This window comes from Vanellus vanellus, assembly GCF_965231255.1.
Source record: "Vanellus vanellus genome assembly, chromosome: 22".
Lineage (NCBI taxonomy): Eukaryota > Metazoa > Chordata > Aves > Charadriiformes > Charadriidae > Vanellus > Vanellus vanellus.
The window spans coordinates 4,716,193-4,736,567 of NC_138927.1; the positions used below are offsets into that span (position 1 = coordinate 4,716,193).

The 20,375-nt window shown below is 55.3% G+C and overlaps 1 protein-coding gene across 4 annotated transcripts; it reads right to left on the minus strand.

Moving 5' to 3' along the window:
• Positions 1 to 1,979: 1,979 nt before the first annotated feature.
• Positions 1,980 to 19,999, minus strand: LDLRAP1 (low density lipoprotein receptor adaptor protein 1). Of its 4 annotated transcripts, none has more exons than XM_082494002.1 (9): positions 19,848 to 19,999; positions 17,051 to 17,193; positions 15,656 to 15,768; positions 12,762 to 12,876; positions 9,830 to 9,902; positions 9,308 to 9,391; positions 7,759 to 7,886; positions 6,073 to 6,107; positions 1,980 to 4,066 (listed from the first exon to the last, which is right to left on the minus strand). In XM_082494002.1, exons 1-9 carry the CDS (start codon positions 19,930 to 19,932, stop codon positions 3,922 to 3,924), a joined length of 921 nt encoding a protein of 306 aa, XP_082350128.1. In that variant the 5' UTR covers positions 19,933 to 19,999; the 3' UTR covers positions 1,980 to 3,921. The 4 variants fall into 4 exon arrangements, with proteins under 4 accessions (XP_082350128.1, XP_082350127.1, XP_082350126.1 ...); XM_082494001.1 differs by having other exon boundaries at positions 7,759 to 7,889; XM_082494000.1 differs by lacking the exons at positions 1,980 to 4,066; positions 6,073 to 6,107 and having other exon boundaries at positions 7,256 to 7,886.
• Between the last annotated feature and the right edge of the window lie 376 nt (positions 20,000 to 20,375).

Sequence of the window (20,375 nt, forward strand, 5' to 3'; positions counted from 1 at the left end):
CGCCGTCAGCGAGGCTGACGCGTCACTGCGGAGGAGAGCAGTGCTCAACCAACACCGCCCCTCCATTCCCACCCCGGTGCCCCCCTCCGTCCCGAGCCAAAATGCGTTCGCGTTTCTCCATCAGGACGGTTATTTCTTCTTGCTTCAGAGCACAGGCGGCCGCGCAGAGCAGCCCGCAGCTCCCGGGGCTGCGATAGAACAGCGTTCAGGTGCTCAGATGAAATGTCGCTCTTCTTATTTGTGCTTTAAAAAAAAAAAATAAGGATCTGGGTTACAACAGCCTGACAGCTCTCGCTCAGGCTCGGCACCGATTTACAAACTCCCCCGGTGCTCCGGGGAGAGGAGAGAAGTTGAGAGCTCAGCGCTCGCCGGGCTCAGCCCCTTTCAACCTCAGAGCCGGATTTGGCCTCGACTCTCATACCACCACTGACCATTGCCCGAGAGCGTGGGCTGAACAGGGAGAAACCGGCAACGCTTCATGAACTTAACGTCTGCGTGTAAACCCAGCCCGCACCTCGGCAGCAAGGGGCTGCGTTTGTCATTGCAGTTTTGGGAGATGCATTAAATGGGTTTAATGAGTTCCAGCAGCAGCAGGTGAAGAAATTGGCTCCAAAGCACGTGGCTTGTGCTAACTGCAGGTTTTGGTTTCTTAGCAGGTGCTTTCGGGGGAGGGATTGAAGATGGGCTCTGAGTCAGCTTCCTCGCAGGAGGGATGGAGTCGTTCGGTCCCATGCACGCCCCGTGCCAACGCAGGGTGACAGCAGCGTTTCGCAGCGCTGCCGCCGCTGCTGGGACTGCACGGAGGCAGGAAAAGGGGCAGCAAAGCTGCTCCGTGTCCCCCCACCGGGGAAACGTGGGTCTGGGGTGGGCAGAGCCAGCGGCTCCCCCAGCTCGCGGTTGGTGCTGCAGCCCCCGAGCAGCCCCTTCCTCCCTCCCCCCCTCCCTCGCAGGCAGCCCGCGCAGGCGACGCGGACGGATGCTGCAAGTTTCTTAACTGGCACTTAAAAAAAGGTCACATCAAAACTGAAAGATCAATTTGTTCCTCGGTGTCACCATGGGTTACGCGTGACGGCGCAGACCGCCGGTACTCGGCACTCGCAGTCTGGGATATCTCCTCACACTGGGACAGACCGTTTAAACACAAAAATGAACTTATTGATTTTATATTTTTTTTGTGTTAGTCTAACAGCGTGGGAAGAGAGGCCTCTCTGCAAAGCCCCTTTGCTCTGCCCGCAGCCCGGCTCCGACAGCCCAAAGGGAGCCTGGGGGTACGCGCAGGTTCAATCTGTTTGTCGCAGCCCCAGATGAGTTTCTCCGTGTGCTTCCCGGACCAGCGGCAGCGGTGTGGTTCGCCGGCCGCTGCGGGACCCCGCTGGCTCCAAGCAAGGGCAGGAATCGCAGGGGGAGGCCGAGTCCCCAGGGCAGTGCCGGGCTCTCCGGGCTGGTTTTATTTAAAAGGCAGCTGTACAAATAAAAGCTCCCCCCAAGGGAGAAGCACTTTGCACAGCGGCTCAGAAACTCAATCAATTAAGAGATTTTGTTGTTTGATGTTACCAGCACCATGTTTACCCGCAGACGAACCCGAAGCACCAACCTCCCTCTTCCCATCCCTTGTCACCCCCCTACCCGGAGGCCGATCCGGCGATGTAGGGATGGATTTACTGCGATGGTCTCCTCCCGGCCCAGCGCGGGAGAGGAGGCGGCCGTTGCGCATCCCTCTGTGCATCCCACGTGGCCGCATCCAGTCCCGTAAGCGTTTCCCGGAGGCAGCACGGCGGGGTAGTGTCTAACTGCTGCCATCGTCCCGCCTGGATGGCGCTGGAAAGAGTCTTCTAACGGACACAAACCTCCCGCGGATGTTTCCGATCGCTTACTGCTCTGTGTCAAGGGAGATGGAGAATTCAACCAGTTAGAAATACAAAGGCTTCTACGCGTTCAAAGGACCGTGGTAAAAATAAAGTCACCCAGCACACAGCCACTCCAAAAAATGGGAGAAGTTTTATTTTCCTCAGTACGGATATTCTTTACAGCAGAAGGTTTTCTTAAAAAACTATATACATACATATATAGTATTGTGCATTTCGGTCTACGCTCCTAGAGTCTCTAGAAAAGGAGAAAGATCAATGTACAGAGAAATCCTCACAGTCCATCCCTGCAGCCCCACCTCTTTCCCCCCTCGGCGGTGCCGGGACAAGGCGCTTCCTACAACCACTTCTGCGCAGTTTTGGTGTTGCTTATGCGATAGGTTCATGTCTCTACCGTGTACCTCTGTAGCACAGACAAACTTGGAATAATTCCTTCAATCGCGAGAGACTGATGCCACACATAAGTCATGAGCACAGCAGTTTCAAGATGTAAAATTGCTTTTAAACACAATTTTGCAGGATAAACAGAGCACACATTTTATTAAGAGACATGATGAGTCAGCTTCACAAGTCCTCCATACCTTATCACAATAACACTTGGGGGGGGGGGGAGAATCAAATCTAAGTTAGAGTCACTCAGCTGTTACCTAATAAATTCTTACAGCTGACAAAGAGGGGTTTATTTTTTTTTTTCCTGCAAGCAGTTTTAAGAGAGTTATAAAGAGCTATCTGGGGAATGAATTAGTGTTTCAAAACCAAGTTACAAATCTATAAAACAGATTAGTATACTTCACATAAGGCCACAAACACTGCAAACTGTCAGTGCGACTATTTAGGATCATTAAACTTAATCTTTTAATTAGCATAAGCTTTATACCTCCATTACTTATTTTCAATTCCAGGAGCAGATGACGACGGCTTCCCAAGCCCCGCGGGATACGAGGCTGCCGGGGGGGGGGAGAGGACTGCTGGAAGGGGCACCTCTTGCTAATTGAACATCCAGGTATTGGTCTCGCCTAATCCAATTCCATTTGAGTCTATCGAGTGAGCAACAACCAAATGGTTTGGAGACAGCGAAAAGGCACGCACAGCCAAATCCACTTAGCAGCGCTCCCAACACAGATCTATCGCGTGACCGGGTTCACCCAACCCGCAACTTTCAACGCGCTTTAGCAAAACAAATGGTTACTCCCTGGTGGTTTTGCTTTTAAAGCCAACAGTGCAACGGAGCCTGAGTATTTGGAGTCGCATCAGAAGCGGTGCACGCGAGTAGTCAGTTTTGAAACAGATCTGCAGCATTGCCGGGTTGGGGTTGGGTTTTTTTTTTTGGGTAAATAGCTTCTGAAGAGAAGTTACAGGCACTGCTTACCTTGACAATTCCGACCGCTGCTTTCAGTTCGAGTTTTAAAGTGCAAAACTTCATAGAGTCTTTGGGTAAAAAAAGCGTCAATTCCCATACGAAGCTGGCGAAGAAAGAGCCAGAACACGTAGGGGTGATTGACAACTGTGAGAGTATCACAGACATTCACGACAAAAGCAAGATCTCTGCCACCTCTTTGATTTTAACACTGTTAGCAGCTGCTGCAAATCTCCTCCCCCTGCCTCGGCAGGTGATGTGGTGTTCAAGAAACAGTGGATTAGTAACAGTTGTGCTTGCCATTGCATTTGCATCTGCAGACCTTTGTCTAGAAAAGTAGAGACAGAGAGACTTTGGTGTTGCATAGTCTTTTTCAGAGAGGAAGAGGCACTGCTGAAGGTTCTCCCACGGTATATTGCCACCTAATACTGTAGATGCTCTGCACACCTTCCAATAATATATGTAAACTGTAACGGCTATGAATAAATATGTTCGAGAGCATCTCGTGGTTTAGATAAAAGCAAGGTACGAAAATCTGCATTAGATTTCTAAAGCTTTGGTCTAAACTGTGCTGTAACATCATCTGACTTGGTGAGGAGCCCTCGGAAGGGCCCCTCGCGCACAGCACCCGGCACAGCATGATTCAGTTCATAGACTTCTAGTGGTTATCCTCTTGTCAGCTGTTGGATGCGTTTGACCTCAAAACATGAACAGATCATCTTTCTCGCCCGTGTTGGAATCTATTTTGTTCCAGTCTACAGGTGAGAGCGTTTCTGCACTCTGGATGTCCTGAGCCGTCAGTCCCGTGTCGAGGACGTGAGGGTTCGTTCTCGACTGAGCCAGTCTGAGAGGGGAGAAAAACAGAAGGTAAGGACACAAATCCGTGCGGTTTATAGCCCGGATGCCTGATGCATCCGTAATGCCGAACCCTAGCTGCAGTTCCACATTTCAAAATCCTCCGATGGAATGAAGTAATTCAGTAAGGGGAGAGCTGGCACGTAACATTTGCAGCTCCCTCAAGTTTGTTGCAGCTTCGCTGCTGGTTTATCCTAACATTTCCCCTACAGGCATCCAGGGAATTTGCAGTCTGGACATCCCGTATATTAATGGTCTGGCAGAACGGGGCCGTCTTCCTCCCCTGAGCTATACTGCCGGCGGGTGCATCGTTAGCTGGGATCTTATCTCAGCGTAAAGGCTCCACTGACCAAAGGAGCAGCCTCAGTGCAATCACTCAATTTTCACGGTGGTGTGTCTGGACGCGATGCAGCGTGTGCCGTAGCTCCCCGGCCCCAGCGTTTAACTCTTTAAGCCACAGCGGGGCTCAGATGATGCCGAAGAGCCCACAGGGTCGGCTTCAAGGGGTTTTCAGCTCAGCCCATCCCAGACATTTCGCAAAACCTAACAAGCCCCAGTTTGTTGTCGTGTTATTAAATACCTGGGCGAAAATGTAACACGGCAGCATCAATTCTCCCAGGGCCAAAAGGTTAACTCAAATATTTGGTGTTTCATCCAGGGAAGGCACGGTGTCAAATAAGCCTCAGATTAAACTAACCACGTGCACGTTTTTTAATAAAAAAGAAAAACGACCAGCCGTGGTGTTGCGGCAGGAACGCTTTCAGAAGCATCCGCCTCTGTGGGTGAGCAGTCCAAATACTGAGTCACCAGAAGGCCACGGGTGATGCGACAGCTCGGCATCCAGCAATGCAAAACAAAAGACCGCAACCAACAACATCTGCTTAATTAAGTAGAGCAAGGAACAGAGGTGAGGAAAACAGATGACATTAAGACATAAATTCAAGCAGCCCCTTTAACAAACACGGCTCGGGACGGGGCTACCGGGGAAGTGGAAGCTGTAAATCGTTCCCGAGAGCCGAACAAGGCACGAAGGTCTGTCTCCTTGGGGCTGAGCGTGCAGTTTTTGTGCTGCTGCAAACCCCGGCGGAGGCGAGCGGCTCTCGGGGAGGTGACGGCATCAGGCTCAGCCCTGCTGCCGCCCGACCCCCAGCCGGAGGAAGAGCCCCGGCAGCTCTCTGCTCCCGTAGCGGCGGCACCCAAAGGCAGCTCTTTGCCCAAACTGGGGCCTCCGCAGCCCAAACGGCAGCCGGGCGGCTTCGTGCCTTATCTGGAAGATGGGACTGGTGAACACTAAAGCATCCCCATCACCCCGCCGGGCCCTGCCTGCACGAGGACAGACAGGAAAACTCACCTGAAAGAAAACGGGTTTGTTTAACATTGCTGGAGTGCTCGGCGTGCGTGTGCAGGGAAGCTCTTAATTTGCGTTGGAAAGTGAACTAAGCCACAGCCACGAACTCTGAACGTGCTCAGGTGTACGAATTCCAAACGGGTGCATCAGAGTCGCCCTGATGCAACCACGCTGCGACAGGGACCGGTGGAGCAGGGAGGCTGCCCTCCGCCATCGCTGTTGGTTTGGGGACAGACGGGAACGAAGTCCCAGGGTTAGTCCAAACCTCATGGAGGGGCTGAGGAAAGGTAAAGCGCCCCCGTGCCAGAAGCTGGTACCAGCATCGCCACAGCCAGCACGGGGGCTGGAAACAGGCAGCTTCAAACCGCCCTGGCAAGCGGGAGCGGACACGCTAACTGCTCGGGGAATTAAATTCCCTATTACATACAGCCTCTCTCCATCCTTAAAAGCTTGTCAAAATATTTGGCTTATCAGCCAGCCTCAAAGCCTATCTTTCAATTAACAGCTGAGGCACTGATGGGGCAGCTGCCTAGGTCAGATCACGGGGGCTGATTAGATTAGAAGCGTTATTAAAAGCCCGTCACTAGTCGAGTCTCCCGGGCTGGTCCCCGGTGGTGTGAACTTGTAAAGGGAGTTATTAGAATTACCTTGAAAATGCCTCGTCGAGACCATCATCCATTTCCTTTGTTAAAGAGATAAAAAGAGAGAGAAGTAGTTGCTAAGAGAACACACAAAAGTGTATTTAGAGATCCGGCTCTGCGCTTGAGCGCGGCAGGCAAAAAAATATATATATTGACTTCCGAGTGCCGAAAGCAACACTCCTCTCGGCACTCTGCCTCCTCGGGCAGGTCTTATCTCACCCTCCGCACATGTCCCAGGGTAAGAGGCGTACCGCCGGGTGGTCCAGGCTTCCTCAGAGCAGGTCCCAGGGCTCGGGTCGGGGATGCCGCGCTCCCCTCGCAGCCCAGGGACGGGGCAGGGGCTCAGCCCTTTCCCACCATCTCCAAACCAGGCGAATTCTGCCCCACTGCCTGCACGGGCTGGATCTGGCCCATCAGCTGGGTGACATCCCCCTGCGGGGTCAACCCAAGCCCTTGGCTCCTCTAGCTCCCACCACGAGACTGGCACGTGCTGCGGGTTCCCGCTAAGAGGAGGGACCCGGATAGAGCTCGGGAAGATGCTCCAGGCTTCCCTCGGGGCTTTTCTGGATCAGGAACCTGGAAAGTGACTCTGCAGCAGCACAGGGGGAACCTGCACTGCTCGGAAGCAGCTTTGGGATCCTTTATCTCTGATCTGCTCTTAAGGTTTCCCAGAGAAAGCGTTTCAGCTGCTTGGAGGAGAAAGGTTTCCCATGCTGGAAGACGGGCTCTGTGCGAGGGCTTTGCTACGGACAGACTTGACTATTCCCAAAATCTTGTGATGTACTTACAGACTTAATGTAATATGTAAAGTATGAAAACTCGGCAAGAAGGGAGGGATCGGAGACCGCTGATAAGCCTCCAGGAGGCTTAGAGCTGATCTTCAGGTTTAACCTGAAAAGCCTCAGGCTCAGACCCGGCAGACGCAAGAAACAGGCTCCAGGCAAAGGCCTTTATCATACAGTTCTCCAAAATTTAGCAGAGGGAATTTTTCCAGAGAGGGCACGTGGTGGGGACAGGGTCTTCTTCAAAGATCAGCCCCAGCCCAGTTGGTGATGGAGCACTTCAGCACGGAGGAGGCTCCCCGATGGCTGCACACCCAGACACAAGCTCCGGGTCGTGATTTTTCTATTAGCGGTCCATGAAACAATTAAGCCAGATGACTGAGGACATTTTAGAGAAGCCATCCACGCTCACACAAGCAAGATACACCCGCAAACAAGAGCGAGGGAAAAATAAGAGTACTAATGAACATAAATATAAGCTGGTTTTAGTGAACAGTAAACAAAAGCCACCAACATAATGATTTTTTCCCCTGAACAGAGCAGTTAGGTGGTCTCTCAATTAAGTGACAAACCACTGAGAAATGCTGCTCGAGAATAAGTAATATTCAATTATCTGACAGCGGCGTTTCTCAGAGCACCTCGCAATCTCATTCATTTATTTACAGAGCCTAAAAAGGGCAGTAGGCACTCGAACACTAATCGATCATTTCAAGTAGGACACGGAAACGTGGCTTTCCTGGGCACCTCCGAAACTCTGCCCCAACGGCTCAGCCGCCCCAGAGCTCCTGGCAGGGGGGGAGTTTATTTGGGAAAAACCCCATGATGGGATCCGGAGGACATGGAATGGAGGTGGTGTCGCTCCCCCCACCCTGGCTGGGCAGATGCCGTGGTGCCGCGGGCGCACACTTACCCACACCACGTTGTTATTTACAGAGGAGCTGGGCCCAAACACGCTGTTATCTAAGTGCGGGGAGTTTGCGCTGCTGGTCAGGGGCGATTTGGCAGGATCTTCTAAATCCAGTAAGTTCCCCGTGGCTGCTGCTGTGAACACAGAGGAGAGGGAATGAGACAGAGGAGGGGAAAACAGAGACGACATGAAACCAAGCCTTTCTGCAGTAATCGCTTCTCCTCAAGAGGGGAACCAAAGGGTTCCATCAAATTCCTTCAGGATGGCCCCAAATTTTAGCATGGAGGAGCTGCATTCCCCCCAGCTGGGGATGTGGTTTCAGGCTGTGTAATTCGTGACACTCAGATCAGGCACTCGAAACCCTCTTGTCAAGGATGCAGGGGAGCATCGGCCAGCTGGTCCCTCCAGCAGCCACTGGGGGAGGCTCCCGGGTACCCGCTTACGTTCAGGGTGAGTCAGGATCAGCCCCGAGCACAGCTGACACATCCCGTCCCCAGGACTTCCCACCCCAGGACATCCCATCCCCAGGACTTCCCACCCCAGGACATCCTGACCGCGGGGTGGGAACAGACCCCGGACGATATCCTCAGCTCAGCCCACGGCATCGATTCAGCATCTTACAAAGATGCATCATTATTTTAAAGGACCGAGGGATAATCCTGCATTGGGTGAAGACCAGTTTATGGCGCGGGGGCTGCTGGTACGCCGCGGGCCGGGTTGTTTCAGGGAAGCCTCAAATCCCCCCCATCGCCCTGCAGTAAGGGCAGACGCAGAAGAGTCCCAGCGGCAGAGCATCCCCCAGGCAGATGCCAGAGCCCATTCCTACACCCGTGGCAGCCTCGGGCCTCATTTATCCTGATGTGCCACCGCTTGTGACAGATTCCTCCAGTCCTGGGCCTTCACATGAAGAAACTAGATGTGCCAGCCTGGAAGGAAGCCCAGTTTAATGCTATTTTCCTCCATGCCAAATCCTCTTATCTTCATGGCCAGCATGGAAGCGAGATCAGCCTTTTGTCCCACTTCTCCCTGGCTACGCGTCTTGCGTTTCAGAGGCAGCGGAGGACCCGTGGCCAGGCACTGAATTATGAGGGGCTTTTCTATTTAATTGTTTTATTTTGACATACTTCTCCTTCCTTAGGGGAGCCGGAGGCAGAGTGGCACCTGGATGTCCACCTCCTTCAGCCGATGGGACGGCAAGTCTTTTGGGTCCGAGACAAACCCAAAATCAAACTCGGGATGTGTGGGTGCACACTAAGCTCATAAGGATATTAGGACCAATTTGCCTCAGACAGAAGTAAACAGATTTGGGATGGCAGGAGCCGTGTACGAGGGGCTGCACGAGATATTCAAGGGGGAGATGGAAGGACTCGGCAGGCAGCCACCACATCCCGAGTGCTCCACTGAGGCCAACATCTCTGCTACGACCAAAATATTTGCTCCTCACTGGTCTCCCCAGCCCTCCCCAGAGCCTGCCCCAGTCGGAAAACCCCGCAATGCTCCGGCTGTTCCCCACCCCTGAGCCCGAAGCCAAGCTCTGCTGTTGGTGACTTACGTGTGTCAGGATGAGTAGGGGCTTCCGAGCTGGGGCTGCTCGTCCCTTCTCCTTCCAAGATGGACCTTTCCCGCTTCTCCTTCTCTGCAAAAGAAGGAGAGCCCATCACTGCCCGCAGAGCGCTCTCCCGCAGGCTTTTGGGGAGGAAGGATGGGGGGGACAGCTAGGACGGGCCACCAAGTCTCCTCTGCCCACAGCAGCCCGGGCTCTGGGTGGTTTTATAATCTTGTGGAAGGTGAAAGCAAAAGTCCCGACAGCAGCAGGGCTGAGGTACCAGAGACAAGCACCAGGTCCTTCCCACCCCACCTGCATGAAAGAAGCGCAGCCAAATCTCGGCCGGACTTACAAGGCTGTTGAGATAAACCTGTAAGATGCCTTAAATCGCACGAGAGGTTGGACCAACTTTAACAGCAGCCCAGAAATTTGGAGGGCGAGGGGAAACAGCACTTGAAAGCTGGAAAAAACCCAAACTCATCCCTTGAACTTTCACGTGAAGAGTGGGAAGAGGGGAAAACAACTTACCTTCCTTAGCTGCTTGCCAGAGCTCAAATGCAATTTTGAAGGCCTGGGCTACGGTGAGGGTGACCGCTTGCGCCTGGAAAGACAGTGGTGAGGCAGCACGTTAATGGGTGGGTCCTCGTGTAGATTTAAACCATTTGGAGGCTTTGCTTTGCAGATTCATGTTAACCTGGATCCAACCAGTCCTCTGCTCCGCACACTCCCCGCCTGGCTGGGGAGGGGTAATCAAATATTGATGGAAGCAGAGACCAGCTCCGTGTAGGACACGCAGCTCATTGCAGACGCATCTTTAGGGGTAATGGGGAGACGGAGGAGGCAGGGACACGGCTGTCACAGCCATCGTGCTGATGGATGGGGAGAGAAGAGCTGCTCCTGACCGCGGGGGCAGGCGCAGCTCTTCCTTCACCCCACACCCGAGCGTGATCGAAACAAGAGCAAGTGCTGCACGGTCCCAGGCTCGTCCTCACGGCTCCCCAAAGGATTGTGGCTCCCCGCTCCGGGGCTGTGCTGCACTCGCCGCAGAGCATCACCCACCAGAACAACCGACATCTCAAAGGGAATCAGTGCCCGGGCTGAGCCCTGGACCGCACCGCTGTTGGCCACACTGGCGCTGGGGAGGGATGCGCAGAGATGCGCTCCATCCCTCCCCGGCACCGTGCACAAAAGTGTTCAAACAGGGTAAAACACCATGAATTTACAGTTCTCTCCACGGGGGAGCAATGTTAGAGGCAGGACAAGAGAGCCCAAGGTCTTCCCCTGGTTCCCCCGTGCTAAGCCGGGGTCTTGCTGGCTCAGACCAACAGTTTGGGATTGTTTAGGAACAGCAGGAGCAGGGGCACCTTCCCCTTCACTCCCTCCATTCCTCACCAGTCCAAGAGCTTGAGCAGCATTAAAAAAACCCCACCACTTTAAACAGCCCAAGTTGCTGGAGATGTATAAATAGTGACATAAATGCCAGTTTCATTAGGAGAAGGCAGAGCTCACGAGCAGTTTAAGTGCAAGGAGATAACGAGTAACGCTCTGCAAGGCTGGCGCGCCGCAGGATCCTCGAGGAGTGAGTTTGTTTTACCAAGTTGCAAACTAAACAAACCCAGATGGGGGTCCGTAATCCGCAGCCCCCGGTAGCTGGGAGGACGGAGACATGGGGGGAGCACAAACAGAGCACAGGCATCCCCCAAAAGCCAGACGCTCCTGCGCGGGAGGAGCGAGGAGACCCAGCAAACCTATCGCTGCCAATTAAGCCTCGCAAAGCAGGAGAGCTCATTTGAATGTCGGAGCTATTTACATCTTTGATGGAAGTGCAAACGCTTTATGGCAAAAACTTAAATATGGTAATTAAGTATGAAACTCCTCACAGCTGTTTACAATTTAAGCTGTCACATCTGAATCAAGTTTAATAGACCCAGCTACCGTTGAGAATTAACCATGAACTAAAAATACGGACTAATTATATGCCCGTGACTGGTAGCTGTGCGTACATTCAGGGACCCTGCCCTGGGGCAGGGACTGTCCCTGGTCTGGGAGCAGGGCATCACCTCACCAGCATGAGGTTCATGCCTTTTAAAGACAAGGAAAAAAAAAAATAATCTAGTTTTTGCCACAAAAGGCCTTGGAGAACTTTATTTGGAGGGAGACGCACTGAGTTGATGTACCACTGAGATAATTCTTTTAGCACTGGAGAGATTTAAATTTTAATTTGCAAAGCGAGGCTTATCTTCGCCGTGCAAGGATGGGAGAGCACACTGAGAAAAGGAGAGACAACTTGTAGCTTCCATTATTCTCTCCCCGGAAAAAAAGACCAAGCCGGGAGAAGTGCAGAATATTAACAGAGCTGTGGTGGCCACGCTCCGGGCACAGGGATGCTCATAAGGACCAAGGAATTGCTGCTCCGGGATGCGCCCGGTGGGAACGGCTCTTCAGAGGTTGTTTATCTGCAGATCCAGGATATCCCACTCTTTGCTCAGTCCCCGCAACAGGCACCAGGGGAAGGATTTCTGGGGACAGAGGGATCTGAGCTGCCCTTCCTCTCCCCCAAAGCCCTGTCCTGCTGCAGGGAGGGGGCTCAGCCCCAGCTCCGGCTCCACCGGAGAGACCCCCCCAGTGCTCTCCTTGCCCCATTTTCAGCTGATGCCCAGTGACCCACTTCTCTCCCTCCCCAGCTCGTCAGTGCTGGGTCCCTGCCCATCCTGATGCACTGCATCAGCAGGAAAAAAAATCCCAGGAGCGGGTTCAAAGCAAGAGCCAAAGACTGTTTTCTACACACAGGTCTCTGCTCCGAGCCCCGTCCTCGGCACGCAGCGGGGTCTCCTGTGCTGCTCCCGTGGGGAGGACATGGCCCTGTCTGCAAAGATGCTGCTAAAAATCGGGCAGGGAGCTTCAAGGGCAAGAAATGGAAGGAAGCCAGGGCGGCGAGCCCAGACCCGCTGGCTAAATGCCTCCCATCAACAAGGCTGCCCCCGGGCACCTCGCTGCCAGCCTCCCTGGAGACCTCCCCGCCTGCCAAAGCCTCTCCCCACACCAGGCTCAGACCGGTGCTGACAGCCCCAGGAAAGCGGATGCTGAGCATGGAAGAGTCCCAGCAGCCGGGACGGCAGCACGGCATAGGGGTTTCAGGTGCCGGTGCAGGGCCAGGTCCTCTCACCCCTGCTCCAAACCTTGGGGCAGAAAGGCTTTTATCTTAAAAACGATGGGCTGAATCCAGCCTGGAGTTGCGCCCGCTCGAGAGCGATGGCTGGGCACTGGGCAGCACTGCCAGGACTACGTGCCCGCGGGCAGGCGGGGATGGCAGCAGGAGGGTGGGTGCTCTCCCGCGGCCGTTCGCTGGGGCAGGGAACCTCCTCGCTCTAACCAGGGGCAGAGCTGTTATCTCACCGGCACAGCCCCTCTCTGCTTCCTCCTCCTACAGCCACATCCCCATTTCTTCCTCTGGACTGACCATTTTCCGTTTGGTACAGAGGAAGGCATGGCACTCCAGGTTCTCATTGAGCTGGTTCTGGGCAATGTAGGCAAACACTTTATCGTGGATCTTGTCTGCTGTGCAGTAGGATATCCTGAAAGACAGAACGAAACGTCTTGTCTGGGGCACTGCTGTGCACAAGGGAGATCAACCAGCCCCTCCTCTGACCTGCCAGCCAGCGTGTACCCCAGGGCTTCCAGCTCCGGGGCAGGCAGGGAAGGCAGAGGGAGCACAGGAGTGCTATCAGGCTTCAATGCAACTCCTTCCCAAAGCAGAGGAGTCGATGCCACTGGCTTGAGCGTAAGAGAAGCCCAGAGCAACTCCCGCAGCCATGGCGTGAACCGCGTGCATCACACACAGAGGCAGGAGAGAAGAGAAAATGTTTCACCTTATGGGAAAGGACAGGTTAGAGAAGGTAAAGACTCTGCAGTGTGCCAGCCTAGGACTATGCCTGACAAATGCTCTGCCTTCAGAAGAGACACCATAAGATTTTCCTTGGAGAATAAGCTCACAAGGAGAGAAAGACTTATTCTCAGCCTGTGATTTAATCCTGAGGCTCAAACTAGGGAAATAAATTGATGCAGGGGTGCCCAAGAAAAGCCGTAGAAAGGCTGAAATTCAGGCTCCAAGATCTGCAGTAGCAGATGCACAGGATGCTCCAAGACCCCTGAGCACACAGGATGTGGAGAAGGAGGCTCAGCCTCCTCAGTGGAGCATCCCCAGGATGCCTGTGTCTCTCCCAGCCCCTGGGCAGGGCAGGGCTGACTCCGAAATGCTGAACAAGGCTCTGGAAGAACAACAGGCTGACCTGTTTGGGGTGACCAGGCTGTGACCGAGGGCTCAGCTCCCTTCTGCAGGGCAGCGGGTCCCTCAACATTGGCCATTGCCACCTCCCATGGGTCCATCCACGCCGGGAGCTGCAGGACGGAGCATCTCGTCTGAAGCCAGCGAGCACAGGTCGGAGCAGCCCCGGAGGTTTAGTGCAAGGCGGCAGGCGCTGGCAGCGAGCAAAGCCCCTTCCCTGGGCACATGATAGATCACACAGTTGTTAAGGAAAGAGAAAACTCGAGGAAAAAGTGGGACACTTGAGTGAAAGTTTTCCCATGACCCCACGTCGCTCCATCAGCTCCCGCTCTTGCTGGCCCCAAGAGTTTGCAGGGAGAGGACTGGAAGGTCCCAGTTCCCAACAGATGCTGGGACTTAAAAAGCCACATTCAAAATTTATTTACACCGCATTAGTTTTTTGTTGTGTGTGAGGATGCCTCTGCTCAATGGCCTATATTTTGTTTTCCAGAGCTGAGCCATGCGCTGGATTAAAGAGGCACTTGGATGCTCACCCTTTTCTCCTGTTTGTCCCCAAAGCGGCATGGCCACTCCTTTAATAATCGTGACACAGCCACTGAAGGTCATCTGCGCAGGCACGTGGCCGCCTTCCAGCAAACCCCAGCACTCAGCTCGATATACGATGGCCGTGAATTTCCAGGGAAAGGATAACTCACACCACCCTCCAAAAAGAGCCAGTTTTCGGATGGAGGCCTCTGTCAGCAGCACATCTGGTGACAGTGGCCGCACTTCAGCCACGAGCACCCTGTCCTACCCAAGCAGCTGACCTGGGGAGAGAGCTCAGAGCTGGCATCTCCCCGGTGAGTAGAAAAGCCAAAGAGAAGACAGTAGAGGTGTTAGAGGAAAGCCCTGGGACCACCACTGGTGGAGATGACTCCCCACGCACACAGACCCCAGCTTTTGCCATGACTCCCGCTCCCACAGCACCAGCGTCTCTGCGGAGCAGCATCAGTCCCCGCATCAACAGCCTATTTAGGATATGCTGACTTCAGTCAACTGAATCAAGGGGATGCTCATACACAAGCAGTGACTGGGAAGAACAGCTTTACTGCTGGCTGTTAAAGTGTCCGGGCAGAATTTAAGGCAGCATCTAAAAAGCCCGGCCCTGCAGCTCGGCCTGCTTTCACACCAGCGCAGCGATCCCGATCAGCTCTGGTCTTTAGCAGTGGGTTTATCTCCGGGGGTGGGCTGGGGCTGAGCACCAGTGGCTGTCCGTGACTGCTTAGTCTGAACTGGAGAAAAGCAAGCGGGTTAGTAGCCTGGTCAGGGAGAGCGCCCCAATCCAGTGCTCCCCATCCCACATTTAGCAAAGGGGGACAGAGCAGGAGGTGAAGGACAGATGCAGAGTGCAGGAGACAGAGAGGGAGAAGGGACGGAGAAGATGGAAAGGGCCAGACCCGAGCTGAGCTCTGCTCTGCCAGGCCTGCGCCTGCCTCCAGCATCTTTGGCAGAAATAATCGCCAAAGCCTGAGGAGCAGATATGTGTGATCCATCCTCACCCTCCCCACACCGGTACTGGGTCTCAAGAGCTGTCCCAGCCCCGCTCTATGTCAGAGCCATTGAAACACATCAGAGGCGCAGAGCAGCCAGCGAGGGGAGGGCAGCCCCGGCTCCAGCATCCTCGCCTGATCAGAGATGCTCTGACCATCCCCTGTATTCGACTCTTGCTGTCACCCCATATGCTTTGGTGCTTCTATTGCCAAGAACAGGCGGTAAAGCCCTGCGTGGCCATGGAGCTCTTGGCTGTGGTCTGCACACACACTACACTGCCAGGCTCGTCACGTCTTTCCTTACCCCCAGCTGAACAGTTATCGCAGCAGACAGAAATTTACCTTAAATTTAGCAACCACCTCCTTCCCCACACCTTTGCAAGACATGATGGCCAGCGAGATGTCAGCTCAGCCCAGGTGGAGACCGGAGCTTGCCCAGGCGAGGGGCTGTGACACCAGCGCTGACCACCTCCTCACCCTGGGACGAGCAGACCAGGACCTTCGGGACACGCACCCACTGCAGCGCATCCCGTAACCCACCTGTATATGGAGATGTTCTCAATCAGCTCGTTTGTTCCGCTGTCATTTAACACGATCCCTCTGGGCGAGACTTTCAGCGTCACTTTCTGCAGTTTCTTTCCACTCGCTTTTGCCTTTGGAAGGAAAAGAGGGAGAGGAAAAGTTACAGGCTTTTAACACCAATGCATCCAAAGGTACATAAGCAGAGCAGAGACGCCAGGTACACGCTACCTAATAAGCATATTAATAGCACTCGTTACTGCTAGAGACTGAATTTACTACCAGATGCGATAAGGCACTTGTTAAAACTTTTCTCTCCCTGAAGCAGTGATTTTTGCTGGCATCAACAAGGACATGCACCCTCCACCCCACCCCACATGGAGGTGCTTCCAGCCCAGCAACTCCACAAGAATTTCCCCATGGCCACCAGCACCAAGTTTCTCTCGAAAAAAAAATAAAAATAAGAAACACAGAGCTAGCTAGTTGCAGGCTGCAGACCTGGATCCTCAGCCCTGCTCCCTGCAGACCTCACTTGAGCTGCATCCAGACCAGCCCGTGGTCGGTCCTGCCCCTCCGAGGCTGGCCTCAGCCCTGGGGCTTTTATTTAAAGGCTCCATTCTCGGCCGATCAGCGCAAACGTGAAGGGCTCCGCCAGCAGCTCTCGTTTCATGTGAGCGCTCCCCTCCCATCTAGCCCAGCACATGCCAGGAATGGATCCGTCATTACCCAGCGCAGTTCACCACCCCATTGAGTTTTATGACGGTTAACTGTACAATTGGGTCTTTGCCTCATTCAGTTTTATAAGGGCTTAAAGAAGCGTTAATTTTACTTGGAGCCCGGTGAGCAGGGGCTCCAGGGAAGCTTGGTGCGAGAGGATGGCTGAAAATCGGTCCCTCTTGCATCAGAGGTTATAGCAGGACAACAGATGTATTGGCCGGGAATCGGAGCAAGCTGTCCCGCTCCCTTCTCCTCTTAACCCTCCAAATCCCAGGAAGGAAAACCCAGCAGCTCTTAGTCGCGTGCTGGCTGCACTCAAAACGCTTTCCCTGCCTTGCAAGAGGAGAGGTGGCCCTGGGGAAGGCTGATTTCACCAGGTCAGAGGGTTCTTCCACACCCAGGGTCACCCAAGCTTATCAAGGGGAGCCAGAGCTCACACGTGTAACGCCAGCTTTCCGCAGCCTGTTCCATCCACGGGCTGGGGCTGGTCCCCAGGGTTTCCCAGTGCCGCTGTCTGCATTTCTACCTATACCACCAGGTGCCTGCTCACCCCTGGAAGGGCTGGACCTGCGATCCGGACACCCTCCAGCCTGCAGACAGACAGCACCGCCTCCAGACCTGTGGCTTTGGAAACTCTCCCCAGCGACAGACTTGTTCGAACAGCAGGAGACAGTGCTCTGCTCCAGCACAGACACTCACGGTGGCGACGATCCTTTTGACGGCGGCTGCGGAAAGCTCCTCGCCCTTGGGCTGCTCCACCAGCGTCATGCCCATGTACTTGAGGGTGAAGAGCATCCCCTCCAGCAGCGTCTCACGGGTATCGGTCCAGTTCTCCGGGAGCTCTAGAGAGACAACAAAGAGGCTCGTGGATTCCCAAATGCACAAGGATACCCCTGTCAAGCCCTGAGATGGAGGTATGAGCAGGCTGTTGGTCTACCTACTGCCTGGACCCCCATGCCCGAGCGGCTGGGAGCTCTCATGAGGCGCTGGGGAAGGAGACGGGGCAGAGACAAGAAAAAAAACCCAGAATTTTTTCCACAAGCCACAGCAAATAGTAGCAACCCTTTAAGATCCATCAGCTCCTTAGTTTAATTGCGAGTGCCCAGGCCCGCACCATAACCAAGCGGACCCTGAGCATCAGCCCCAGCCAGGCGTAGGGGAGGGCTCGGTGCCACCCCGTGCACAGCAATAACCTTACCCTGTGCTACCCATCACCTACCCGCAGAGGCTCAGACGGGATTTGCTGCTAGCTAAGCCCACGCACAGCTGCAGGGATTCAGGTGATGTGCTGCGACTTGCTAAATCGGTCACCAACAGTCCTGAGGAGCCCATCTTCACCAGGGAGCGGTCTCTGCCCTCCCTTGAGATCACCAAGGAGGCCACCAGCTTCTTCCCTTACATGCTAGGGGGTGGGAAGGAGGGTCCTAAATAAAGACCTAAGTTTGGGACCTAACTGGAAGTCAGGTGGGTATTTCTAAGCCTGAAATTGCACTGCAGGATCTAACCTCCACGTGTGGAGGATCTGCAGCTCTTCTGTTTAAGGAGAATCTTGCTTTGGGCAGGAGGCAACAAACCACAGCCCTCCTGTGGTGCTCCACAGCCCTGGGGAGCAACAGGACTCCTGGAGAGGAGTCTCTGCTCATTGCAGACAAAACACGTCCCTGAAGGCTTTGCTGCCTTGTATTCAACCTCTTTCAGCCACCTCCAAGCAGCGGGGCCAAACTCTGCACCTCCCTGCAAACCTGCAGCGCCGGGAGCACAGTGCTGCAGGGGGAGGATGACAAGAGGTGCCCCTGGGGTAACCCGCGGTGACTCAGCCTCCTGGTGAAGGCGAGACAGGAGATAAGCCGTAAACCCTGGCACCACTCCCCATGCCGGGTGTGGGTGCCGAGCGGTGAACCACCCCGGCGCTGGCTAAGGTCGAAGTGACGGAAGACGGGTGGGAGCAGTCCCCTGGGGAGACAAGAGTTTGCAGGACAGCCGGGACTCCACGTCCGACACACGGCAGCAGGTCCCAACCCTGAAGAGGGAAATGAAAAACCAGGGACAGGAGGAACGCTGCATCCACCTCACATTCCAGCTAGGAACAGAGGGTGTTAGTGAAAAGCCTGGATTTCTCAAAGCCGAGGGTGCTGCCGCTGTCCTCCCACCCGGTGGCCAAAGCTGGGCGAGCACACTGGGGTGGAGGGCAGTTCGCATGCGATGGACGGGCAGCTGCCTGCCCCACGCTCCCCACCTCGCTAGCCAGGCACAGCACAGGCCCCCGGTCCCATACCTTGTGCCTCAGGGCCGCTCAGGGCCTCACCATTACTGGGGACCCGCAAGCACCCCACACTGCCTGGGACGATGCCACAGCTCGTACCAGGCTGGGACAGAAAAAAGGATGGTTTAAGTGCAGCCACTGAAGCGCTTTCAGAAAGGAAGGAGCACCTGAGGCTGCACAGACAGACAGACAGACGCCCCGCCACGCACCCTGTTCTGCATGGCTCACCACCGCGTCACCCACCCTCCCGTTAGCACAAACAATTGCATGGGGTACGTCTGTCCCACGGGGCGATGGCGATGCCCCCCATCCCGCGAAGGGCACAGGGGCAGCTTGCAAGGTCACAGCAAATGCAAGGGCTGCTGCGTCTTGAGGGGCCTCTCTGCCGGGCACGTCCTGCGCGGCCACCTTGGGGCAGCACCCCACGTCTGCCATACAGCCCCCCAAGCCCGAGGCTGCCCTTGGCCAGCTGCCCCTTCGCGTCCCGCAGCTGTTGGCCATTAATCCTTGCAAAAAGGCATACTGATGCCGGGTCAATCTCATCAGATTAGTAAAATCAAGAAGTTTGATCTCGCCCGTGGGCGGGAAGGGGGGCAGGCAGGGCAAGGCACCCTCCTGCTGCCCACCGTGATGCTCGGGGCTCTGTGGCAGGGTGGGGGTCAGCCAGGCTGGTCCCCCCTTTCCCAGACGCAGCGGGAGGACGCCTGGTGGGGGCCGAGTGGCTGCTTGCCACGGGGCCATCGATCGTGTGACGGAACCAGCGGTGGGACGAGGCCAGTAAAAGCCCGCTGGGCTCCAGCCCGCACCCCAGCCTGAGGGACGGGGACAGCCCCCCACCCACCCACTGGGGGACGGGGAAAGACACCCCTCAACCTATCCCACCCCACTGCTGCAAAAGGAAGGGGTGGGGGGAGAAGGTGGGTATAAGAAGGTGGGAGAAAAGTCAGGGGCAAAAAGGGGGCGTAAAGGAGGGGTGCAGAAAGGGGTGCGAGAGGAGTAAAGCAGAAAGGGGGTACAGCAAAAAAGGGGTGGGGAGAAGAGCGGACCGGGTAAAGCAGGGTGAAAAGGGGGTGCAGGAGGGAGGAAGGGGGTCCTCAAGGAGGGAGAAAAGCGGGTGCGGGGGGGGTGAAAAGCGGGATAAAGGCGGGAAGGAAGAAGCAGGGGGTGCAGGACAAGGGGGGGGGGTGCAGGACAAGGGGGGGTGGGGGGGGGAAGCGGAGCGGCGGGTCTCACTCTTGTGTCGGCCGCCGGCCCAGGAGGGTTTGTGGACGCTGGGGCTCCGCAGCAGGGCTCGACCCGCCGACTTCAGCGCGTCCATCCCGCCGCCCCCCGCCCCGCTCCGGCCCCGGCCCCGCTCCGGCCCCGCCGCAAACTTTCCTGCGGCGCCAGCGCTGACCGCGTCCGGGGGCGGGGATCGTATGCAAATCAGGTGGTGTGATGTCACCTAGACCACTCCCCAGCCACGCCCCCTCGCTAGCACGCACCAGCTCCGCGGGGGTCCCGCCTTTCCCACGGGGTCCCCGCTTTTCCCACGGGGGTCCCGCACAGACTCCGGGTGGGAATCTCTTTCCCGGGGCTCCGCGTCTCCCCACTTCGGCATACGCAGGTGATACCGAAACAAGTTGGTTTTGCCCCAAAAGGTGTTTGATCGCCCCCACCCTGAGAGGGGAAAACGTGATATTTTAATATCGCGTTTGATGAAGGTTACCCTGAGCACCGGCCGCCCCTCTGTGTCACCGCCAGTGCGCTTGTAACTCAGCC